The sequence below is a fragment of the Zootermopsis nevadensis genome, unplaced genomic scaffold (genome assembly GCF_977971745.1).
Source record: "Zootermopsis nevadensis isolate Lab colony 2312 unplaced genomic scaffold, Znev_1.0 Znev_ptg000002l, whole genome shotgun sequence".
Taxonomy (NCBI): domain Eukaryota; kingdom Metazoa; phylum Arthropoda; class Insecta; order Blattodea; family Termopsidae; genus Zootermopsis; species Zootermopsis nevadensis.
Genome location: NW_028259134.1, coordinates 1319091 through 1345921, shown reverse-complemented (window position 1 = coordinate 1345921; position 26831 = coordinate 1319091). Strand labels below are relative to the sequence as shown.

Below are 26831 nucleotides of genomic sequence, written 5' to 3'. Positions count from 1 at the left end.
GCAGTGTCCACTAGATACCGAGGCCTGCGTTGTGTTCTATAGCTGCCAGATGGCACGCAGAGCGAGCTGTTTCCTCTGCTAGGATCCTAAGTCCAGCCGATGCAAGTTTGTGATTAAGCTGTTATTTGTGTGTGTGTGTAGGCTATACCAAGTTCCGTTGATATGTGACCACACACGCCTACTACATCGTGAAGAATGATTACGCTGTGGTACAAACGTTTACAATAATATTCCATCAACTCACTGTGCACACTTTCGTAATAAACTTTTTTACTTTCGTGTGAAGTTAGACAGTGTTTTGATCTTAGTTAACTTTATGTATTTGTGGAACGGACTTGAATATTAAAATGTGAAATATTGTTCGTCGAAGGGTGTCTCATCGTCATGTAAAGTCCATGTTACTTTTCAGTGTCCCACGTAACAAAACGTTTAGAATGTGACCACGATAACTCATGGATGATTTTATACATCTCTGAAGATTAACACATAGGGTGTTTTTGCATTGGTGCGGAGTCAACAAATTCTGCAGGTGAAGACAGCAGTCATATTTTATTAGTAAGTATTTAAATTAATTTTTGTTTGTACTGGATAATATTATAAGCTTATGCATAACATATTTAAACTTTACTTCTATATAGCAGAAAGAAGTGTTTTATTAATTTATATTTTTAACGATTATCTAAATAGCTAAAATTCTGTGTGTTTTTGTTAAGTCGGCTTTGGAAATCATGATCTTCGATTTATTTTATCTGATACTATCAGAGTGCTCGCAGTGAAATTCGACAAATGCTTACATTTCTTCTCAGTTTCTATTGATATAAAGCCAATCATAGGCCACATCATTCGATACGTATAGTTCAATATTATAGAAAAATATTATTATCCCAAAATTCCATCATATCCACCGAGATTCGAACCAAGGACAGTTGTCGGGTTCCTCTAACCACGTCGCCAAAACAATTTATAGTTTTTAGTTTTCGAGCTAAAGAAATGATCTTCCGCCCGGGTTTCAAACTAAGGACACTTTTTCGGAGTTTTTGCTTTGTACAATCTCTTCAAAGATTTCTGCATATCGATTTATTCGATCTCGACCTACAAGCGATAAAGCGATACCTCGAAAATCAAGTTGCCTAACTTACTCGTATATTCTGTTATTACAGGGCTGGAAACTGAATAGTAGTTTGGATTAGACCTGATTAAATTATTTCAATTAATATATTATTAAAACAATGCATACTTAACATTACAAATCTATTAGTACTTAAAAGTTCAAACGAGAGAGAGAAAACAGGTAGTGATATTCAACACAAACTTCTTTCTAGCCAGAAGTACATTAGAAGTCGCTATCTGTGGTAACAAGTGTATAATAATTTACGAACTGGCATCACTGGCTGAATATCAATGGCCTACTGCTATCAACTTCCAACACTGCGTCTTCAGTTTCATCAGGAAGTGAATTAACCACAACACAGATTTATTCCGAGCAGGGGCTGTAATCAGTCTTCACATCAGGCAGTAACAATTGAAAGATTGCGCCAGTATAGCCAACCTCGTGAACGCTGCGTGGCCATATTAAAAAACGAACGACCTGCCACCTGTCCGGACAATGTACCAACCATGGAGTGGTTGACGTATTGATTTTGTGTGACGTAAGAGCATGGGCCAATCACGAATTGATTGGAAATGTCGGTAAGTAAAAAGAAGAGTCACACAAGAGTGAAATAAAGTCGACGTCACTGCAGATTCGAAAAGTATTGATTACGTACACGTAAATGGGGCAGAAACAGTGACTGATCTGCTGTTCTTACCACAACTAGTAACACCTCCTGGTGGTCTAAACGGAACGAGACAGACGATGTCCACAAATGACAGTCGTGACTGAAAATGTTATTTGCTATTTTAATACTTGGTCTCTGACGTTAACGGGAGAAGAAGAGATATCGACGGTGTTTGAAAACAGGATGCTTAGGCGAATATCTGGACCTGTGAAAGATGAAGACATCGGAGGCTGCAGAGAAGCGAATAATAAGAAGATTAATAATTAGTACTCTCCATTAGATGCTATCAGGAACACCAAATTGAGGAGGCTGAGATGGACCGGACACGTAGAGCATGGGAAAAATGAGAAATGCTTTCAAATTTTGGTTTAACAGGCAGGAGGAAATATATCATTTGGGTAGGAGGATAATATTAAAATGGATCTTAGGGTAATCGGGTTTGGGGAGTGTGGATTGGACTCATCTGGCTCAGGATAGGGACCAGTGGCAAGCTCTTGTGAACATTGTAATGAACATCTGGGTTCCTTAAAAATGTGTGAGAACTTCGTGAGCCTACAATTGCGTTTTTAAAAGAGGGCTCTGCTCCATGGGGGTGGTCGTACATCGGAAAGGCGTATTCATTTGAATACGTGTATTTCACTAATTAAATTGTTGTATATTTTAGAGTAATTTACAGACCTTAGTTTACTTAAAATAAAAGTATAAGCTACTGTGGAAAGCTGATTCAAAAAGAAAAGTGTGAGACAACTTACACTTTCTTGTATTTTCAAAAGTATGGAAATCTTTGATAACGTTTCAGATCTGCACAATTAAACCGATTTGCATCAAACTTGGCATACGTAATCCTTGATACCAGGGAAAGAACAGTGAACGTAAAAGTGTCCTAAGTTCGATTCCTTACGAGAGTGGTTCAGCACGATAGAAGAATGGGACCAAAAGAGAAGTCTTTTGTTTTCAAGAGAAATTTACATAACCCCGGATACATGTTTTCGGTTCGAATCCCGATAAAGTTGTTTTCAGTAGCTCGGAAACCAATCGCGGAAGAACGGCGCAAAGAACAGTATTTATCGTTCCAGCGATATCAAGGAAACTAATGTCACGAACCCAGAAACTGCCCTTGGTTCGAGTCTCGATGCAGACGTGTTTTGGGATAATTTATAAATGAATATTTTTTTTTCTCTTTCAGGGGGGATTCTCCCCCGGGAAAGCGAAGATATTCGTTTTATCTGATAATATTTCTGCATTAGAAACTTCCTGCTGTCTTGTACCGCATAGGAGTGTAAAATCTTCTTTGTTAAGTCGTCCTCATTTCTATAAATTACAATTTGCACATCTGCGAAAGATTTTTGCCTATCTTTAGATCTCGCCACATTCTACAATATCGAGATATCTTTCGTATAAACATAAGTAAGGGAAAATGGGAGTGACCACCCTTATATTTCCCCTATTTTTTTTTTCTTATGGGGGCAGTTGAGTTTCAGTAACTTACATTCTACCAGGACGTCATGTTACCCTCCCTTAAAATAACACCTTCACTCATATTTAGAACGAAGATAATTAAAACTGCACTTTGCTTATGGCGATTAAATCTTACTGTGTTATCGGTGATCCAGTATCAATCAATCAATAGTCTGACCTACTTACATATTATTAACGATCATATTCCAAGCTGCATGTCAAACGTTGGAATTCATCTTTCGTATTCAGGAGGTACCTGCTTCGAATCTCAACGCGATCATTCCTTCGCAATGTTCCTCAGTATTTCTACGCAAATGTTCAGTTACGATCTTAAAATTAGCCACGGCCGACTCAATCCATGCTTTTCATATTATCCCACATAATGCGTCCATATTTGAGATCTTGTTTAACAACTTGTGGCCCACTTTTCCAACAACTGGGTCACATCGTGTCGATAATCCGCGACTTGTTACTTATTCCGGTGTCCAGCCACGAGAGATCAGGGCTTCTAGGGGAGTGCGAACTGCTACCTCATCCTAAGGAACTGTGCAGATCGAGGGTGTTTCAGAACTTGGTTAAGTCGACAGTCGATGAGGTGTAGTTTCCAGTTGCAATCGAAGGACTGTTATGTGTTGAGTCGTAATTTCCAAATTCACGAATTTATTAATATTTCTCTGCGGCTTTAGGGAACGGTGATAAATTGATAAAAATCACGGTCGTATAGATGCGGTTCGAGTAATCTTGCAGTCAAACAAGGACCAATTACGAAGTTTGAAACATTACACAGTTCATTCTAGCCCTTATCACAAACGTAGCTTTGTTCTGCAAGAACATCAGTAAATACACAGTATCCCGTCTTATCTCTTATATTATTCTTCTTTGTCTGTACTCAGTCCCTCGTATAATATCTGTTTGAACGTGGTTAGTATTCTAGGTACAAAACCAATTCAGTAGTCTGACTAAGCTGCTTAACTTTAATTATCCGAGTAATTGTCGTAACGAGATAAAACAAATGACAGTCGTTTCAAAATAAAATTTTAATGAAAATGTTCAGGTCTCATAGACACGTATACGTATGTGGGAATTGAGAAAATTACGTACTTTTTGGTAATTCTGTAATACTTTTAGAAAAGCTAAGTTATGGGAATTTACGACTCTCTGGAAGACTTTTATGCACAGACCTGGCGATACCGAATTTTGACAGTAACGCCTCATACAGAGGTACGACCTGAGAGGACTAAGTTTGAATCCAGGCAGCACGGTCGCCGCTCAATCACACATTTTATAGGAATCTGAGCTTCATTACCGTGTTCACAAAAGCCTATCTGCGTGATTATCAACTTCTCAAGAGAGATTGTGCTTCAAGGAGATATTTATTGCATTCCGTTCGTCTCTGCGTACACATCACACCAAGCAAAATGAAGTATTTTCATAGAGATCTATTCGCTCTGTTCCCTACATCTAAAGTTATTTATTAATTATTGTTATCTTTGTGAGTGTGGTTCGTCATAGGTTAAGAGTATAGTGACGTCACGAGCCCTGAACTAAGCCCTAACTTCATAAATGCACAAAATGAAATAAAAACTTGAAGAATTAACTCAGATTTGCTCAAGAGAATTTTTCGGTCAGAATAAGGCCTGCCTGTATACTTTGTCTCGCAACATCGTACACAGATGTGTTTTTTTTAAAAGGACGCTAAATTACTCTACTGGCATGGATAACGTATTGTTGCCATGGCAACGGGGGTTCGTAGTTGTAGTGCGAAGAAGGGCGCAGGCGTAGACCCAGAGCTGCTCCTGAATATTGGCCTCCCAGTCGAACATCTAGTGGCTTCCGGGGCTGTGCCAGCGAGCCCCGGGCAGACGACGTCCGTTTTCTGCACACTTCCACTGCTCTGCTGTGTGGACTAACCGGACCATCTGCCCCTTATCCTGCGTCACCTCGCCAGGCAGATCAACGCCTCCGAAAGCTCATCTTGTTACTGTCATGTCGTCATTTTTATTAGACGTGAGTATGGAAGTTACTGCGACAATGTCCTTTGCCTCGGTGTCTCGAGTTTTCATCGATTCTCGGGTTGCCATTGCACAACACTGCAAATGCTACGCCCTACTTTTTTTACGCGGATCAATTTACGTGTGATTATTTTGTAAATTATCGTGCAGAATTGTATAATTTTGCAATGAATTAAGCCTAATATCAGAATCTGTGTATGATAACCATAGAATTAATAACAGTAAATTCCTCTCTAATAACACATACGTGATACTAAAGAGTAATCCTACGTGTAAAAGATACTAATGTTTAGTTTATTTAACAACACTGTACTAATTGCAAAGGTTACACAGCTTCTGATTAGAAATAAAGAGCTGTGAAGGACACTGTCATCTGTTTTACGATACCGTGCGGACATCTGGTTGTGGAATTAAGTTAAACGCGGATAATGAAATTCGAAAAGTGGTCTGGCAGAATTTTCCTTCATTCAGGATAGACAGCTTCGAGACAAGATATGACAAGAAAGAATACTCGAATACGAAATAGAATTTGTACCCCTCAACTATGACGTCAGACTTCAATAGAGTTGTTGCAAATTAAATTTGCAAGGACGGGGCTGTTAACAACTCGAGAACCTCTTAATAAATATATATTTCATTGAGATTCTGCGACTTTGAGGCAAATCCCCCACACACACACACACAATGACGTGGGGAATCCCCGACTCTGATATCACTGGCGTCATTCGCAAAGGTCGATTTGGGTTTAACGAGCCAATTTCCAAAATTATCATCATAATCATCTGTAATTTGAACTCAAAATTTGGAAATAACTGGATCTTGCAAAATATACGGAATGTCTCTATATTAATAGTGGTAATTTTATAATCTCGTTACGAGGGGGAGGGGGGGGTTATCAATGAGGGCGTCCGCCCTCCTGAGTACAATTCACCTCGACGACTGGCGTAAATTCGTGGCACAGATGCTAACAAAAGTGGGCCTGTCGTTACATTCTCCACTGACAAAGTGTTCACAAATGTAGGAATGTTAGGCTTATCCTCGTTTTACAATATTTTAGTGGAGGTTATTAAAATTTTTCGAAACAAACATGCTGATAGATAAAAGACTAGCGAATAAGATATCTAGCCTCGTCCGCATTAACATAATTACATTATTCAGTTATAAATATTTCCTGGACTGACCGCGTAACTAACAAAACAAGTTATCGAGAAACTCCGCAAAGACGTCGAGGTTTTTAACACCACAAAAAGGAGAAAGTTGGAATATTTCGGTCATATCATGAGAAATATTGATAGATACGGGCTGCTTCAGCTGATAATCCAGGGAAAAGTATTCGGAAAGAGGGGACCTGGCAGGCCAAGAATCTCCTGGCTTCAGAGCCTGAAAAATTGGTCCACTGGAGGGCTGTTTCAAGTAGCAGCCGGTAAATCTCAAATTGCTATGCTGTTCGCCAACATCCGGAACGGATAGGCACAGTAATAAGAAGTTATCAATATTTTGCATTGCACTTTATTGAGGAAGACGAACAGCGATGTTTACCGAGGGACTCGAACAAATTGCACGAAGACTATCTTCACTAATACAGGCAACGATGAGTATGAAGATTTCTGTCTTCTGGGTTGTTGGAGGCAGTATGACCTCTGAAACGTTGGTTAACATCGACCAGACTACACAGCGCATTAACCCAGAAGACAGAAATCTTCATACTCATCGCCCTGATGACGGAGGCAGTATGACCTCTGAAACGTTGGTAAACATCGACCAGACTACACAGCGCAACAACCCAGAAGACAGAAATCCTCATACTCATCGCCCTGATGACGGAGGCAGTATGACCTCTGAAACGTTGGTAAACATCGACCAGACTACACAGCGCAACAACCCAGAAGACAGAAATCCTCATACTCATCGCCCTGATGACGGAGGCAGTATGACCTCTGAAACGTTGGTTAACATCGACCAGACTACACAGCGCAACAACCCAGAAGACGGAAATCTTCATACTCATCGCCCTGATGACGGAGGCAGTATGACCTCTGAAACGTTGGTTAACATCGACCAGACTACACAGCGCAACAACCCAGAAGACAGAAATCTTCATACTCATCGCCCTGATGATGGAGGCAGTATGACCTCTGAAACGTTGGTAAACATCGACCAGACTACACAGCGCAACAACCCAGAAGACAGAAATCATCATACTCATCGCCCTGATGACGGAGGCAGTATGACCTCTGAAACGTTGGTTAACATCGACCAGACTACACAGCGCAACAACCCAGAAGACAGAAATCCTCATACTCATCGCCCTGATGACGGAGGCAGTATGACCTCTGAAACGTTGGTAAACATCGACCAGACTACACAGCGCAACAACCCAGAAGACAGAAATCCTCATACTCATCGCCCTGATGACGGAGGCAGTATGACCTCTGAAACGTTGGTTAACATCGACCAGACTACACAGCGCAACAACCCAGAAGACGGAAATCTTCATACTCATCGCCCTGATGACGGAGGCAGTATGACCTCTGAAACGTTGGTAAACATCGACCAGACTACACAGCGCAACAACCCAGAAGACAGAAATCCTCATACTCATCGCCCTGATGACGGAGGCAGTATGACCTCCGAAACGTTGGTTAACATCGACCAGACTACACAGCGCAACAACCCAGAAGACAGAAATCCTCATACTCATCGCCCTGATGACGGAGGCAGTATGACCTCCGAAACGTTGGTAAACATCGACCAGACTACACAGCGCAATAACCCAGAAGACAGAAATCATCATACTCATCGCCCTGATGACGGAGGCAGTATGACCTCTGAAACGTTGGTTAACATCGACCAGACTACACAGCGCAACAACCCAGCAGACAGAAATCTTCATACTCATCGCCCTGATGACGGAGGCAGTATGACCTCTGAAACGTCGGTTAACATCGACCAGACTACACAGCGCAACAACCCAGAAGACAGAAATCCTCATACTCATCGCCCTGATGACGGAGGCAGTATGACCTCCGAAACGTTGGTAAACATCGACCAGACTACACAGCGCAATAACCCAGAAGACAGAAATCATCATACTCATCGCCCTGATGACGGAGGCAGTATGACCTCTGAAACGTTGGTTAACATCGACCAGACTACACAGCGCAACAACCCAGCAGACAGAAATCTTCATACTCATCGCCCTGATGACGGAGGCAGTATGACCTCTGAAACGTCGGTTAACATCGACCAGACTACACAGCGCAACAACCCAGCAGACAGAAATCTTCATACTCATCGCCCTGATGACGGAGGCAGTATGACCTCTGAAACGTTGGTTAACATCGACCAGACTACACAGCGCAACAACCCAGAAGACAGAAATCTTCATACTCATCGCCCTGATGATGGAGGCAGTATGACCTCCGAAACGTTGGTTAACATCGACCAGACTACACAGCGCAACAACCCAGAAGACAGAAATCTTCATACTCATCGCCCTGATGATGGAGGCAGTATGACCTCTGAAACGTTGGTAAACATCGACCAGACTACACAGCGCAACAACCCAGAAGACAGAAATCATCATACTCATCGCCCTGATGACGGAGGCAGTATGACCTCTGAAACGTTGGTTAACATCGTACAGACTACACAGCGCAACAACCCAGAAGACAGAAATCTTCATACTCACCGCTGTGAGAACCTCAAGTCTTACAATGGTTTATTACATGCCTACAAATTCGTAACCTCTGCACCTAAAAGAGACGAGAAATCAGTTGTAAACCAGGCCGGTTCATCACAGGGAGGGAGCCGATATTATACGTCAGGCAAGAAGCCAGGTGACTCTCAGACACTGAGTAAGTTAACGGAGAACAAAAATTACCGCCCTTGTCGGGAATCGAACTTCTTTCGTATGTAATTAATGCTGAAAAGTAAATTATCATGGCGCTCTGCAGACTGCTTCAATAGGAAATCGGCCGTTTACATTAATACTGAACAGATAAGATTCTGTGGTAGTGGCAATGAAGTTGATGGACTGGAAGTTTTATGTCTCACACGTCATAATTCTGTAGCAAACGGTTACGTCTGGTTATGTACTGAACGTGACGAAATGGTAAATTCTATTTTTTATGAAGTTGTCCAAAATTTTGGGTCTGATGCGTGCGTCGAATGATGGTCTTTGATAACATTAACTGAGAAACTGAATCAATAAGGGACAGAAACTGAAATTTTTAATACGTCTATTGCAAATTTGGAATTTTAGGGTTTGCAAACGAATTTAAACTCAGACTGAGTGTCCTATCTGTCGCGTGCTTGCATCATTTCTAGCCTCAGATTACAATCCCTCACTGTCCGTAATATTTATAAAACACTGCACTCTTAATGCGAGTTCCTTCGTATAATCAGAATTCTATTGTTAAGTTTTAAGTAGTCTCGTATTTTTCGTGATGGAGTAATGCAGATGTAAGCTGTAGAATTGAAAAGTAATGAAATTTTATACAATATACAGGCTGACATTTCTGGAATAATACAAAGTATCTTTGTAATTACTTACACGTCGAATTTTACGTCATTATAAAACAGGTTGTCCGACTGAAAAACCGCACATAATATATCAAATAATAATTAACATGAAACAAATATTTAAGTAACAAAATCTTGTTGGGCCTTCAACAGATTAAATTTTGAGCAGCAGTTTTTTCGTTATCAGAAAATAATCACTGATGCATCTGATATCCTAGATCAGTGGTATTCAACCTTTTTTGTTCGCGTACCCCCAGATATAAAATCCCTTCAACTTTGTACCCCCAAAGTTGTTGGTGTATAATTCAAGTTATACATAGTATATAATCTACATCTAAAATAAATTAAATAAATTACATTACTGATTATTCAATGTTTATCATAAAATAATATATTTTTTTAAATTTAACGTACCCCTAAGATGTCTTCGCGTACCCCCAGATATAATTTCTCTTCAACTTTGTACCCCCAAATTTGTTGGTGTATAATTCAAGTTATACATAGTATATAATCTACTTCTAAAATAAATTAAATAAATTACATTACTGATTATTCAATGTTTATCATAAAATAATATATTTTTTTTAAATTTAACGTACCCCCTAAGATGTCTTCGCGTACCCCAGGTTGAATACCACTGCCCTAGATGACACAACTTATATAAGTCTTGTATAATACTAATTAAGTTCTTGCTTAACTGATTACTATAGATAAATGCTTTCGTGAAACCGTAACAAGGCATGTGATTGCATAATATTAGATAAAATAAAACTTTCACAAGCAGAGCCTAATTTTTAATAAATCACCGTAAAATATTTCAAATTCTCAAATACAGTAGTTGATCAGTTATCATATCTATTATATCTGCACGAAAGACGGAGCATTTTAAGAATCAAACTCAATAAATAAGAGCTTTGTTAGTAGCTCTCGGAATCCCGAGTAGCGTCTCTTAATACAAATCTTTTAGAACACCTGTCTGTCTCTTAGAACGCATTTAAAAACCATAAAACGAACAGATAAGAAAAAAATAGTTTTTGATGGGCGAATACCTGCCGTCCCGTTGCATAAACCAGGCCGTAACGAGCAGAACCAAAATCAGTATTACAGATTATGGACGCCAAACAAACGCTATAATAGTCTTTATAAAATTGCCCGTTCATCTACTATGTAGTTCCGTATCAGAATTAATACTTTTACGATTACATTTCTTACAGATTTTGCATTGAAGATTTCTGTCTTCTGGGTTATTGCGCTGTGTAGTCTGGTCGATGTTAACCTCGACCAGACTACACAGCGCAATAACCCAGAAGACAGAAATCTTCATATTCACCGCTGTGAGAACCTCAAGTCTTACAGATTTTGCATTGTTTAAAAATTTCAATCTGTGTCATTACAGTGTCCTCTCTCAGCCAATGACGTCATGTCTGTACAGGAAAAAGAACTATTAAATTACAGACAGATAAGCAAAAGGTTAGCAGCCTGTAATTATACACCGTTAAACAGTTCACTACAATACCTACGTGTACGAACAGAAATCAAATTACACTGAATCAGCAGGATCTATATTTTTGGTCTGTGTACATCTGTCCATCTGACATCAAAACTAAAACACGTGTTGTTGTGGCAACAAAATTTCCTCCCATTGGAGGACAAGGCAGTACTTAATATCAAATATAAATCGCAAAGAGTTCTAACACGTTTATTTAAAGCATTTTTAGATACGAAGAACAAAGGAATCATTTCGAGACTTTAGTAGTGTAATTTGCTTTGTTAACAGAGACTGAACATGGGACAACAGAATTCTATCTGCAGTAAACATCAGTTGATGTGTCATTTGCGTTTTATTGCGGGAAAAATTAAGGCTTATGTGGTAATAAACCTTGATCGGATACGGTAATACTTCTGGATCACCTCCAGACACAACTGTGCTGTCTACTATTTCATCTCTGACCGATGTAAACATCAAAAGCATCACTTCAAACAATAAAGTTGATCTATTATATGAAAATATCTGGACACGACCTCCAAAAAAAAAAAAAAAAAAAAACTACACTACGAAAAATTGTAAAAAATTGTAATTGAGTTTTAAATTTAATATAATTTTACACCTGATGATGGTTTAATAAAACCGAAACATGTTGTAACTGTTCCAATTGTAAATCGATTATTCGATATGGAACACAGAATGATATTTTAATTATTTTAATTATCTTATTTTAAATACATTGTGATTTGACGGAATAACCAAATAATTTAATTTTAATTTAATAAATCACAATATGACGCAACTACACTATTTTATGTGGAGGTCAAAAATTATCGTAATTATTCATCTCTGAATTTGTGATGACATTTCGATTGATTCTAGTGTTGGAGGACTCCACTGAAAGCTGTCGGGATAATTTCTTTTCACGATAACGTCTTTAAAAGGAACTCGATAATTTGATTTCTCAGAATTACCCAAAAGACTTTTACGTAACGAATACCGTATAATTTTTTAATAACTTTATTTTAAACTTTTGTAGATATGTAGTACATTTAACAAAGTACAAGGACACACAATTCTTACTTATGCAGTATATCTGTCGTGAGATTTGATTTCTCGAAATTGACTGTACTTGACAAAATTAAACTCTTTTATCCAGGGTTTGGACAAAGAAATTGTGTGGTTTTAGAAAACTTCATTTTTCACTTGAATATATATTTTTAAACAATGTTATAAAGTACACGTTCTCTTCATGACTTAGTTACTAATGCTCGGATTATTTAACATTGTTACCCGAGAATAACGTGCATATTGCATACTTACAGGGGAAGGGATAAATGTTTGGGCTGTATAACATTTGTTCCCCAGAAGCTGTATTATGGAAACGTCAACAATTTCGAAATTCCTTCGTATTTTTCATCCCTACTTGTTGATTGCATTACATCATCACCATTATACATCAAGGCCTCTCGTAATTAATCACTCAAAAAATCTACTGTCATTTATACGATTCTCGTTTTACGCGTTTTATGTATACGCGGCGATTCGTATGAATGTAACCACAGGCTGTGAGTCACCAGCTACTACGTTCGCCTGAAGCATAGACTTCACGTCTCTCTACGGTGGCAGAGAAGTTGACTAATGATTTAGGGTGGGAGGAACATGTCATGACGCATTTTAATGTGCTGTCCTGGTAATTACTGGAGGCTCTGAGGAAAAGATGTTGATTCCTGCACGAGACTAGAGATTTTCAATGAAGACCGATGTTACGTAACGAGATTAAGTTTCCAAACACATGCAGATTCCATCTTAACAAACTTCAGGGTTAAGTTTCAGTCTTATTCTCTGACCTTTAGACCAGGGTTATGTGAGATTAACATCTTCAATGAGTCCGCACGTGTGGGCTGTTTTCAGTTACGCGTGTTTCTGTGGTAAAAGACGTACTTTTCACTGACTGGTACGCTTAGAGCGTCATTTGTGGTCCTGCTTACAGCGGTTGATGAAAGAATATCGACAGTTGACTCTTATGCATAATTATTTGTACATATCAAAATTGTTGGACACGGAATTGTATACTGATCTTTCAGGAAAAGTCTTCTGATCTTAACGTTTATTTACAGAACAGAAGTTATTGAGCTCAAATAAACTTCCATCAGCATTTGTAAAAATTCGTCTACATGATTTTTCATACTTGTCTGATACTAAAAAGAGGAAATATGATAGACATATTTACCTAATTTACGATTGTATTAACCAGGTTCACTTAGATGTGTGTTAAACCATATAAATTAAATGCCTAATGGTGAAGTCTTCTGTTTCTTTGTATATCAACGTGTTTCATCTATGAAACTACAAAAAAAAAAATGTTGATAACACTTCTTGTTTGAAAATTAGGTTGAAAGGTTTCGAGGTAATTTAATTTGGTTCATATCGGTGTGATATACATAATCAGCTTCAAAGAATTATCAAATGTAACTTGATTTATATTTTTAGACACAAATCAACAGACAAGATAGTTCTATACTACTGGCCTATGAAGGTCAATAAACTATACATAATTACGAAGTAAGTATTTTAAAATAATTATAATACACAAGCCGGGATAATCCAGTCAGTAAAGCGAAGACTGGAATTTGATTTCCGACAGAAATTATAATATTCGTTTTAAATTTTTTAAATACGGTTATAAACTAAGATAAGAAGATTGATAAAACTTATAATTTTTATGGGAAAGATGAGAATTTATGTTCAATTATATTTTCATCTGTCCTGGTTTGATTCTATACAACAGAAGCAAACATTTCATTTAGCGGGAGTATGTGACTGAGCTGATTACGTATTTACAGCGGATTCAATTGTAAAACGTGGAAATTTAGGGCTGAATGTCTGTGCTAATTATGTAGACGACGGTGGAAAATATAGTTATGAACAATCTTGTTCACAATCATCGTCTTATGTGAAGGAAAAATTATAATATCCCTGAAAATGCACAGCTACTTATTGATAAATTGGCTGACTCAATTTAACGACACCGGTTTAACTACACTAGTTATATAGCATCAGTTATTAATGAATAGGTAAGGATTTAGGAGGAGGCAGGCGTGGTCTATAGAAAGGTAGGTCTACGTTCTCGACACTGTCCTAGACACACCGAGGGAAAACTACGATAAACACCAACTCCTTCGACATTCGAACTGGGTTTCTCCCCAGAAACACGGCTGACCAGTTGTTGACACTTAAATAAAACAATTGAAGTAACAGATAAGTAGCTGGTACTTACAAAAATTTGTCGTCCATTAACTCAGCGATCATGACTGTTTCGAAAATGTTCTTCTCGTACTGAAATGTCCCCCGTAATTCAGAACTGGGTCGCGAGAGAATCTCAAATTCTGCGAAAAGTTAAAAGACGCAGGTTATTTTTTAACAACAACCGATAGAAATAAATAAATATTAGATCTACTCTGACTGTTACTATAAATAATTTAAAACTATTACTGTAATGCCTATTTTTTTAGTGCAGTGAATTTAAAATAACTGATTTTGGTTTCACCATCTGTTGCGATAAGATGCAAAATTCCAAATAAGAAAAATCCTCCAGGCTTTAAGATTACGCGATAACGACTATTATGCACTTCATTTATCCCGTTTCGTACTTATTAATAGTTTAATTCTTTTTCACTTTAACCAAAACGTATTATAAACCAATTTCCATGTCATTCACCATCGTATATCGCATTGATCAGCACAGAACGTTTCTGCGTACCTTTTAAAGTATTACGAATCTGTTAAGGGGGAAGGGACTGAACCCACATCGTCAAAAAACATTTTCTCAGATATCATACGAATTTGCATATACAAAATGATATTACTAGATTATCTTCATAAGTATGGTGAACGCGATACGTGGGCTTTGGTTAATTCGGTGATGAACCTTTGTGTTCGCTAAGCCATCTGGTTGGTTGGGTCTACTATTTGGGAAGCCTGAGGGGAAGAGACCTCTGGAGAGACCTAGACGTAGATGGGAGGATAATCTCAGGCGGGATCTATGGGAGATAGGAGTTGAAGAAGACTGGATTTTGTTGGCCCAGGACAGGGTCCGGTGGAGGGCTTTGGTTAATTCGGTGATGAACCTTCGGGTTCCGTAAGCCATCTGGTTGGTTTGGTTCCACTATTTGGGAAGCCTGAGGGGAAGAGACCGCTGGGGAGACCTAGACGTAGATGGGAGGATAATCTCAGGCGGGATCTATGGGAGATAGGAGTTGAAGAAGACTGGATTTTGTTGGCCCAGGACAGGGTCCGGTGGATGGCTTTGGTTAGTTCGGTGATGAACCTTCGGGTTTGGTAAGCCATCTGGTTGGTTGGGTCCACTATTTGGGAAGCCTGAGGGGAAGAGACCGCAGGGGAGACCTAGACGTAGATGGGAGGATAATGTCAGGCGGGATCTATGGGAGATAGGAGTTGAAGGAGACTGGATTTTGTTGGCCCAGGACAGGGTCCGGTGGAGGGCTTTGGTTAGTTCGGTGATGAACCTTCGGGTTCCGTAAGCCATCTGGTTGGTTGGGTCCACTATTTGGGAAGCCTGAGGGGAAGAGACCGCAGGGGAGACCTAGACGTAGATGGGAGGATAATGTCAGGCGGGATCTATGGGAGATAGGAGTTGAAGGAGACTGGATTTTGTTGGCCCAGGACAGGCTCCGGTGGAGGGCTTTGGTTAATTCGGTGATGAACCTTCGGGTTCCGTAAGCCATCTGGTTGGTTGGGTCCACTATTTGGGAAGCCTGAGGGGAAGAGACCTCTGGGGAGACCTAGACGTAGATGGGAGGATAATCTCAGGCGGGATCTGTGGGAGATAGGAGTTGAAGGAGACTGGATTTTGTTGGCCCAGGACAGGGTCCGGTGGAGGGCTTTGGTTAGTTCGGTGATGAACCTTCGGGTTCCGTAAGCCATCTGGTTGGTTGGGTCCACTATTTGGGAAGCCTGAGGGGAAGAGACCTCTGGGGAGACCAAGACGTAGATGGGAGGATAATATCAGGCGGGATCTATGGGAGATAGGAGTTGAAGGAGACTGGATTTTGTTGGCCCAGGACAGGGTCCGGTGGAGGGCTTTGGTTAATTCGGTGATGAACCTTCGTGTTCCATAAGCCATTTAGTTAGTTAGTTAGATGCCCACAAAGAATTGTTTTAGCTGCCCTGTGGCGAGTTACACATTCTTGAATCTGCGCAGAGGACACGTTGTCTGACTCGATAATGACACTGTCCTAACAAGACGTCGTCATATTTTTCACACCTCTGTCCTCGTAAATCAACCTTCGCTTTGATGAAGGCGACGTGTTGCTATTTCAGCATCACTAACTAAGACTGTGAACATGTGACCGTGTGAACATCGACATTTGCAGTCACTGTCCGGTCGGAACGCGTTAAGCTCCAGGTAAGACCACACATAACAATAACAACAATAATAATAATAAGTCTTTAAATAATTATTTATGGAGGCCATACGTCCTCAGAATTTAGTACCTTTTGTAACTTTTAATTCCAAACTCACGGGTTTTCTTATTTTTAAGGAAAAAACGGGGAAAAAGTAAAGTTTCACTCGTTCCTAAGCTCCAAGCCATGAACAGGGGGGAGGGGGAAAGTGAAGGTGAAATTTCATGCATTAACTTCAGCAGTAGATGGAAGTTGATGGTGAGCTTGACGCTCCGGCCGCTTTACTTCAAATACCAGTTGGAGAGAGAGACTAGTTCGAGAACCGGCCGGAACGTAGCGACGAAGAGGGGAGTCCCCTATCTGCCGAAAAGAATTCCTCCCCAATACCTAGTCATTTCACCGACACACATCATTTTCACGTTTAAAAGGAAAATTCGCTGTCAAAATTGGGAGCAGAATTCTGGAAGTAACGCAAAACAGATTTTTTTTTTCTTTGTAGAAGCTTCAGAAAATTTGTTCACAATAAATTGCATTAAGTCAGCTGCATCTTGTTTACACTTTTATTGTCGTTGTTCGGAAAATCTTTATAATAAACTTATTTAGCTGCAAGGATCAACCTCGTTTTGTTCGTCCATAAACAATTCTCTCAGATATTTTGACTAGTTTACATGTTAAGATAATAAAATATCGCTAATAATTATGGAAATCCAGCTTTCTTCTTTGAGATTTGTAGATAATCGTAAATTACTCATGTCAAGTTACTAATTATTTGTTTTTATTTATATTTCTTCATTTTTTGCTCTGTGTTAATATTGTTTCTATTTTGGGTTTGCCTGTACTTGGCAGTTACATTTAATACTGTACATGTATAAGTTTAGTTAATCTGTTTGTGTAATATTTTTAATTTTTATTTCATTATTATTGTATGTATTATCAGTGTTTGCCTGTTATTGGCTTCTTACTGTTGGCAAACACGTAAATAAATTAATTGAATTGAATTGAATTGAATTAGCAGTCGGGTAACAAGGCTTTATCTTTAAGCCTTCTGGTTAGGAGAGGATGTGAAAGATACATCCTAAAGCATAAATGAATTCACAGACACTGGAGACAGTCATCAAAATATTAACTTTTGAAGACACTTTTGCGCTAAAGAAGTTGGACAGACCAACCGGCCCAACACCTCAACTGCTAGACTACACTAAAGAGAAAGTTAAAATTTGGGTTGACAGAAGGTGACGCAAATGTCGTTAGGCCGATTTCAGTTTTTCTGCCATGAAAGATAACTCGAAGCAGAAATCACATGCAAGATCATAAATACAAATTATTATAAATGCTGTTCAGTGTGTTTTACGTCATGCTAAACGCGGATGCAGCATCTTTAAAACACTGAACAGTTCACAAAACTCTTTATTAGTGTACAAGGTCTGAAGTTCGTAACATATCACATTCATTGTCTGACGGATATTGTCAGGATTAATTACTCTTTATTCTCTAAGATATTCTGATATTCCGCAAGGAATAATCGCAAATCTGATGATCTTCGAGGACAATCCATCTTTCGTGGGCTTACTACAAATTTCGAAAATTTCTTTTTGGTAAAATTAGGGAACATTGTCCTGGAGCTGAAGTGTTCTGCTAGACAAACGTTCCTGGTTAACTATGTTCAGCCTCAAGTGTAACTGTACTTTGCAGTGTTGTAAATAATTGTAAGAGGCGTTTTGTCATGTCCCGAACCAGACCTCCATTCTTTGGACATAAGTACTTCTTGTATAAAATTATCTATGATTTCAATCACATCGACAGAGTTACTTGTATCGATGTTCTGTTCCATTAGCTTTTGTATCTCGCTCCAAATTTTTTAAGACATGTACTTCAGAAATTACTGAATAACCCATAGAGACACCGCTACTTAAATTTAAAACACTAAGGCGCTAACGCTTAAAATATTAATAATATGCACGTAATCTAAATATATTTATTATAGCTAAGGTATTTATAGAATTACTGCATATTAAAAATCATATTTATTTTGTACAGTCTATACACAAACGTTTGAAGTTTATTGGTGTTGTAAAAATTATATAATATTAAAACATTTTGTTGTGTAAAATATTATATTAGAGCTCTTAATCGTAAATACGATTTTACATTATATTTTTTTACTGCTTTTTATTAAAACGACATGTTTCGACGGGTAATACCGTCGTCTTCAGGTTTTTTATCAATTTAAAATATTTTAAAAACTATTAGATATTTGATGCAATATAGACTGTACAAAATAAATATATTTAATCAAACACAAACATGACGCATATAAGATACAAATTAAAAATCATGTTTTAATTTCCGTGAACAGTCGGAATCACATTAAAACCTAAGTGCAGATTGTCATTTGTTCGCCTTTAAAGTTTCGACTTAACTACATATTAATTTAAGAAAATATCAGTGCTCAGAGATTCATGTGAGAAAAATAATGACGTAGTAAAATGTCCCAAAGCGTAGTACTTAATACGAGTATCAGGTTTTGTGTTCAGGTAAACGTTTGTTATTAAATGTGCCGCGATTGAAAGAGGCTTTTATGTGAATGATTCTTAGGTTACTTTAAGAAACTGTTTCAACTGTGGAGGAAATATATCTTGTAACAGAATGAACTCAGAAGTTGAACATTTGTTAAGAAGTCCAGTATCGAGGGACGTGTAGACCACTAAAATCAGGGCGATCTCCTACACCCTAGAATAAGCGATGCTACACCAAACTCTTGACTTCTAATTTTGGGTTACCGACCTCACAGGAGAAAATGTATTTCAAGTGGTTTATCATCGCTTACTGATCCCATGTTAAAAATCATGTATAATTTTTCCTTCTAGATTTATGTTGTCAATGACGACAATTGATTAATTCCTTGAAGCCGAATCTCGTCTAAATAATATTTAAAAATTCAGTACAAGTTATATATTTTTGAAGCATCTGGTACATCTAAAGATGGCTGTCTTCTGAGTTTTAGCGCTGTGTAGTTTGGTATAAGTTTACCGACGTTTCAGAAGTCCTTGTTGCCCTGATAATGAAGGCAGCAAAGACCACGGAAACGTTTTGTTTCAAGATGGCCACTAACGAAAGTTGGAAAATAATCTCAGACAGGCAACCGGAAGACAAGACAACATTGCAGTGATATCTTCGAACCAGTTCTCACTTCCAAAACATTGGAGGTAATTATACGTTTTAAATTATAGTACGACTTTAAAACCGGTTAACAGTTACGATAGGGAATTGCTTTAAATGCTTAGATTTTCATTTTCATTTTTTAGTTGGTTCGAAGTTGCGGAGTATTAGGCTAGACCCTGAGGTGGGCAAGGGATGTCGTACAGAATTCGTCAATCGAGTATACGTAACGAATTTGGTCTCCCATAGTTCACGGCACACGCGTACAAGAAAATTCAAGCAATTCTAATCGCGAGAATTTGGTAGAAAGCTCCACGTAAAAACACAGCAGGCAAGTAACCACCTAATGCAATAGCAGCCAAGGTGTGGCTAACATCTTATCCAGCCACTACACCCCTCAAGTCAACACACTGTCGCCTCACTTCTAAATGCGACTGTGCAAAGAGCAGACCAGTGTTAGCTAGGACTACGCGGCTAACAGCACCCTTACAGGTAAGCTCCTGGCTGGCTGGAGCTTCTAGAGATGCATTTTATCTTTACAGTTCTGTGTTCAGATGTATGAAGTGCCATTTAACCAAGAAAGTTAGGACTTCTTTTGATGTTCAAAGTGTTAGCCGGGCTAACACGGTTGAAATGAACGCGTGTTAGCCGGGCTAACACGGTTGAAATGAACGCGTGTTAGCCGGGCTAACACGGTTGACATGAACGCTCCGCCCCTGCTCGTCTGTTCCTTGGAATTCGTAGTGAATGAGTGACGTGGTATACAGAGGGCTCTCGGGAGACAATGACGTAGTATTCGTAGCCAAAATAAGATTTCTGAGTTTCTCCTAGAACCAATTCCCGGATAAGTATAAGATATATCGCTTAGAAATATTAATCGCTCTAGTCTGAATATGTAGTATAGACGTTTGACAGAACGGTAAAAGAAATGTCTCCTGTCGTCTCACTCGAGCTAAAGATATGTTTGATTTCTTAACACTACTGCACTGCACTCTACTGGTATTTCTGATTAACACGAAGGGTGAATTCAATTATAATTCAAGATGAAAAAATATCTACTTCACATTAAGTTCAGATCAAACCCTGTCAACTTTATGAACAGTAACAACAAAATCGAAACTTCATGTCATAAAATACAGATCCCAATATAATTTAGAAATTTGGATACGTTTTTCGAGACGTTAAATATTCAACTTCTTACAATTAAGAATTGACAAAGACTCTGTGTGATATCATATACAGTGTTTCCAGCGGTGCAATAATAGATTTATACGAACCAGTGAGGCGTGCGAATGGAGATGTACTCCAAACGGAGTACTCATCTCCACTCCTTACATTATAATACTTCCATGACGTTTGCTGATCGTGAATCAATACAGCAACAAAATCCATCAGCGTAGGAGAACAAATATGGCAGACATTTTGGACTCTACTGAGCCATCTTGAATTTTGTATTATACTCCACTGTAGCCTTCACTAATATGTTTACTGAATAATTATACGTTTCGATATCTAACAAAATAATTCTATAATTCGTAATCACCGAGTTAATGTCACTATGTAAAATGTTGTTCATGTTTCAATATTTTTACGTAGTTACGGTTAAAGCACACTGTTATGTGTAGCCTTGTAAGTACGTAAGTACTGTGGTATTTCCTCGATTATAAGACGAACTTTTCGCGTTTTAAATTTTCCGAAATTGATGACGTCTATGAATCTAATTCAAAAAATTGTCTGATTAAAGCTCAAGGGAAATATTTTGTCTTTAACAATAGTCGTGGGATAACAAACATAAAAGATCCTGAAGCTATTAATACAAAGAATCTTGATATTTAAATATTGGCAGTTCCTGTTGTAACATACAATGTACGTGTTTGTCTCCTGAAAATCTATTACTGATCATTTGGTTGCGTCTCACACTTTATGAAATCACGTTCTGCTAAGTGAGCAGTTCCAATAATGGCCATGTAACCACTTGCCTCGGTTGGAATAAGGTTAACTGCTTTGCACCACATCACGTAATTAAAAACATACACACGTATTGTGTTATAGAGGCCTGTCTTATTTAAATCACATTTCTTAACAAGAGTCATTGTCCAAGAGTATTTCTTATATAATATTCAACACATTATAATTAAACACTTTGTTATTTACTAATTTAGGCGTGCCATACCCATGTTTACTTCGCTGTCCTGTTCAACTCCTGTCACAAACTCCACTACATCGGAATCGGCCTTCGGCTGTATGTTGCGCACTGTTGTTCCGCTTCGCTACTGTTTTTACAATGCACATGCGCGTTAGAATGACGTGAACTGGAGGTACGGTACACGATTGCCAACGTTTGAAACTTCATGATTTTCCGATGTCAATTCGAATGGACGTTTTACAATATTCTTCCTGTCTTTGGAATACTGCATCTGCGTGTCCATTAGACCGGTGTGGTTTAATGTTTTGAAACGATGTTGTCGGTTTGTCCGATGTAAATGTTGGGCAACTGTAATGCGAGCAACCCCATACAAATCCAATTCACAGCATCGCCACTTCAGACGTTGGCATCTACTGACGAGTCTACATGGTGACAAAACTCAGAGACGATAAATAACTTATTTTATCACGAACTGTTTACTTTCTTAACCTCATAAAATAATTTGTTATAATGAAATATTCGTAAAAATATTTTTTTATTAATAACTCAGGGGATCTTCCGTCCTTGAAGGGACTTTGCCGCCTAACATATGGGAGATTCCTTAAGATCTGTCCCAAAGCACAACATAAGAGAGCGGGATTCGAAACCACGACACCAGTGTCCGAGCGTTCAAAGTCCAATAAGTTCAACTTAATAATAAACAAAGTTACATAATTACACTTTAATTTGAAAATGTAGGCTCATGGATTTTTGTTAAAAATTACCAAGGCAGCAACGTTACAAAGAAATATTTCTCTAGTGTAGGGCTTTTTCATTTTCAGATAATTCTACGCCTGTTCCATCTTATTTTAAGCTGTGATGGATAATTCATGATTGTTTTTAAGATGGGGCCTCAACGACTCTTGAGAGACCTGCCTGATCCATCACCTGGTGTTTATAGCAAACATGAGAGGAAAACTGTGTCCTTCCGTCGATGGCTGCTATGGATACCTCTGGTAATATTTGCATCTCTTCTCTACGTCTTTGACATCGGAGGGGAGTTGCAATACAACATCCCACTGCCTTACAATATTGCATTCGGTAAGTAACAAGGATTACAAGCAGGGTTTTATCCATTACATATTTAAAGTTTTTAAAAACTTTCGAAACATGTCCAAAATAATACAATATTTTATTTTCCGTCTATACACAAACTTAAAATAATGTTGTTTAACATTACTTAAAATTATAACATTCTCAGTAGATACTGCATCTTGTTACATTTTTTGTATTGATTGTATTGATATTAAGAGACGGTAGACTGCAACTCAGTCTACCGTCCGTTTAATATCGGACACACAACACATCACTTACAACCCGATATAAAACATCCAAGCACAACCTCCAAATTTAAAGGAAGAGACAAAAACTTAAAATCAAACAAATCAATATACGCAACGCAAGATGTACAACAGTTTTTAAAATTGATAGACCTGATGATGATGTAATACACATCGAAACATGTCGTCAATATAAAATGTAACAAGATACAGTATCTACTGAGAATGTTATAATTTTAAGTAATTTTAAACAACATTATTTTAAGTTTGTGTATAGACGGAAAATAAAATATTGTATCAATAAAACACAAACATGACGCAATTAAGATATAAAAAAAATGTCCAAAATAAAGAAATTGCAAGGTACTTATTATATGTGACACCTGTAACTTGTTTCTTATTATATTTTCAGATAAACCACTTCTGAATGTACAGTCTGGATTCCTAGTGGACACGGTCGGATGTAGGATTCCAGATCTGGATTTACTTGATCCTGTCATTAGAGAGTTCATTAAAAAGGAAAATCCACTGAACTGCCATGAGAAACACCCTCTTCTCATTGATGCCAATCTCACGTCATTGTTCATTAAGAAGTCCACATTACCAATCTTCAACATCAGCGACGAGGAGCTTGAATGCTGCTATCAACCATTTTGGAGATCCAAACCACGCAGTGAAAATGATAATTTTGATAACAGAATAGTGTAAGGATAAGATATTATCGAAATTATTAGTTTAAATCTCTATTATTCAGTTTATGGATGATCCATTTTGTTTTCTACAGGTTTGCTGACAACTGTACATCATTTAAGAATGAAGTTTCCATCGAAGAGGAATTTGTGAAAGTTACGTGTAGTGTGGATAACCAAATCGTGTACAAAAACTACCACGCTTTTGTACCTATAAAAATAAAAGTTGAGAAATTTTGCAAAGACGCTAGAGAAAATACATCTAGTCGAAACAGGGAACGTATGAGTGTACTGATTCTAGGGATGGACGCTGTGTCCCGTTTAAATTTCCACAGACAAATGCCAAAAACAGAGTCTCTCTTACGCAGAATGCACGCCATCGAACTCTTCGGATATAACAAGGTCGCTGATAATACATTTCCAAATCTGGTCCCAGTTCTCTCTGGCCTGTCAGAGAAGGAATTACGCGACACGTGCTGGCCACAGACAAGTTCTGTATTTGACAAATGCAACTGGATCTGGAAGAACTTCAGTGCCGCAGGGTATCGGACAGCGTTTGGAGAAGACGCCGCGTGGATGGGATTGTTTACGTACGTGAAACACGGATTTAAGGAACAACCGACCGACTATTACTTAAGACCATTTATGAAGACAGCCGAAGATGACGCTGGACACAAGAATCAGCTGAATGCGAACTTATGCATAGGGCCAAAGATGTCTGTTGCAGTCCTTCTTGATTATATATCAAACTTTGCTATCGCGATGTCATCTAAAGATTCTTTTGCGTTTTTCTGGGGCGCAAGTCTTACACACGATTTTCTCAATTATCCAAGTCTGGGAGACGACGTTCACGAAAAATTTCTAAAACACCTCGTAAACACAGGTTCATTGAATCACACAGTTTTTATCTTTATGAGTGACCATGGAATTAGATGGGGAGGAATTCGCGAGACTTACCAGGGACGTTTAGAAGAGAGACTACCGTTTGCATTCTTCGTGTTTCCTAATTGGTTCAGAAACCTTTATCCGACTGCTATCGCTAATTTACATAAAAATACACATCGTCTCACTACTCCATTTGATATTTATGAAACACTACTGGATATCTTGAATCTTGAACAAATTGAAAACGAATCGATACGAAGGCGAAGTAAGGAATTGAATGAAGCCAAATCAAAACCTAGACAAATCAGTTTATTCCTTCCCGTTTACAAGTCTCGAACTTGCGCTGAAGCTGGTATAGACCCACACTGGTGTACATGTCAGAGGAGTAAGACTTTGCCAGTAGGAGATGCCATAATTAAAAATATGTCATTAATAATAGTTGACCATCTAAATTCTCTCCTAAAGCCATATGGAGTGTGTTCACAACTTAAGCTTGTAGAGGTGAAAAGTGCCTCTGTTCAATATCCTCAAGAACATTTATACGAAAAAACCAAAGATCAGGGTTTGAAAGACTACGTTCTCGTGATACGAACTACCCCCGGAGACGCGCTGTTTGAAGCTACAGTTCGTCGCCATATCAACAACAGCAGTACAGAAGTTACTGGTGTCGTAAGTCGAATAAATGCTTACGGCAGTCAAAGTTCTTGTGTAACAGACTTTCATATGAAACTTTACTGTTTCTGTAAGTCGTATTTTGGTACAAGGACTTAACTGTGATGAATCACTGATTTTGAAGAAACTTTGCATTAATAACTACTGTACATTAATCTATACGTGCCTTAATTGTTTTTCGTATTGCTGCCAGAAATATATCAACTACAAGAGTAATGATACGTAATAATAAATACGAAACAGTTGAATCTTTAAAGTTTAAAAACAATCACAGTCTTCAAAGGAAAATTAATCCAGGGTCGACATGGTCTTGTAAGTGACTGGATTAATTAAAAATTTAAAGCCTAGTGGTAATGGTAACTTTTGAATTTTGTATTTACGGGTTTCAATGCAAAAAAGCGATTATTTCCTGAAACAGCGTTAACCAATCGATCGTTGTAATAGTGAAGTGTCGTATTTTCTTTGAAGTCAAGCCCGTACAATTTTAAATATGCGTTTCTTAAGCCATGGTACGTTCTTTGATGTCATCTATTTCAGTATTTGGGGAGGGGGGGGGGTTACCACAACAAATCTCTTACTATATTCTAGTAGATTAAAGTAAAAAAGATGGGAATTAAATTTCCTCCGTGCCTGAGCACAGAATGAAATATTATACGGGGCGCAGATGTAAAATTCCACTGTTTTCTGTATATATGAAGCAGTCATACCAACATTTCAACAGCTTGAGTACATAGCCGATTGATGTTTTATCCACATATGAGTTCTAGAGCAGTGTTCTGCGATTGGTGTGCCACAGAACACCAATTTACCACCACGAGGTTTAAGATTTCAGGTGTGTTGCGTCCTTGACGAATTATGGTGTTCCATGAAAGAAGAAAAGTTGCAGAACACTGTTATAAAGTGATAAAGGTGTTAGGTAAATGGATAAGAATGATTTATATCTTAATTGCGTCATGTTTGTGTTTTATTGATACAATATTTTATTTTCCGTCTATACACAAACTTAAAATAATGTTGTTTAAAATTACTTAAAATTATAACATTCTCAGTAGATACTGCATCTTGTTACATTTTTTGTATCGACGACATGTTTCAATGTGTATCACATCATCATCAGGTCTATCAATTTTAATATATTTTAAAAACTGTTGTACATTTTGCGTTGCGTATATTGGTTATATCCAAAATCACGATTTGAAAATTAATTTTACAGATATAAAACATCCAAGTACAACTTCCAAAATCAAAAGAAGAGATAAAAAATTAAACAAATCAA

The 26831-nt window shown here is 38.1% G+C and overlaps 2 protein-coding genes across 8 annotated transcripts in view; one reads left to right on the top strand and one right to left on the bottom strand.

Annotated features, from left to right (window-relative positions):
• Eogt (EGF-domain O-GlcNAc transferase) overlaps positions 1 to 22109 on the bottom strand; it is a 34776-nt gene extending 12667 nt beyond the window's left edge. The window contains exon 1 of one of the 2 annotated variants that reach the window (XM_022061956.2): positions 22018 to 22109. In XM_022061956.2, coding sequence (XP_021917648.1) covers positions 22018 to 22021 — 4 coding nt within the window. In that variant the 5' untranslated portion in view covers positions 22022 to 22109. Of the gene's footprint in view, positions 1 to 14538; positions 14641 to 22017 lie in introns of those variants that run through there. The other variant, XM_022061960.2, reaches the window with a different exon arrangement.
• LOC110828852 (uncharacterized) lies at positions 69 to 25915 on the top strand. 6 transcript variants are annotated; one of them, XM_087357794.1, is made up of 6 exons: positions 69 to 555; positions 4928 to 5243; positions 19727 to 19891; positions 22875 to 23070; positions 23722 to 24013; positions 24094 to 25915. In XM_087357794.1, exons 4-6 carry the CDS (start codon positions 22875 to 22877, stop codon positions 25652 to 25654), a joined length of 2049 nt encoding a protein of 682 aa, XP_087213920.1. In that variant the 5' UTR covers positions 69 to 555; positions 4928 to 5243; positions 19727 to 19891; the 3' UTR covers positions 25655 to 25915. The 6 variants fall into 6 exon arrangements, with proteins under 6 accessions (XP_087213920.1, XP_021917635.2, XP_087213899.1 ...); XM_022061943.2 differs by lacking the exon at positions 19727 to 19891 and having other exon boundaries at positions 4990 to 5243; XM_087357773.1 differs by lacking the exon at positions 19727 to 19891.
• The last annotated feature ends 916 nt before the right edge of the window (positions 25916 to 26831 follow it).

Bases quoted from the DNA above. Each gene is read 5' to 3' on its own strand.
- LOC110828852 (XM_022061943.2), top strand. From the start codon at position 5,223: ATGTCGTCATTTTTATTAGAC. The intron at 23,071-23,721 runs GTAAGTAACAAG...TTATATTTTCAG, and splicing joins GCCTTACAATATTGCATTCG to ATAAACCACTTCTGAATGTA. The intron at 24,014-24,093 runs GTAAGGATAAGA...TGTTTTCTACAG, and splicing joins AATTTTGATAACAGAATAGT to GTTTGCTGACAACTGTACAT.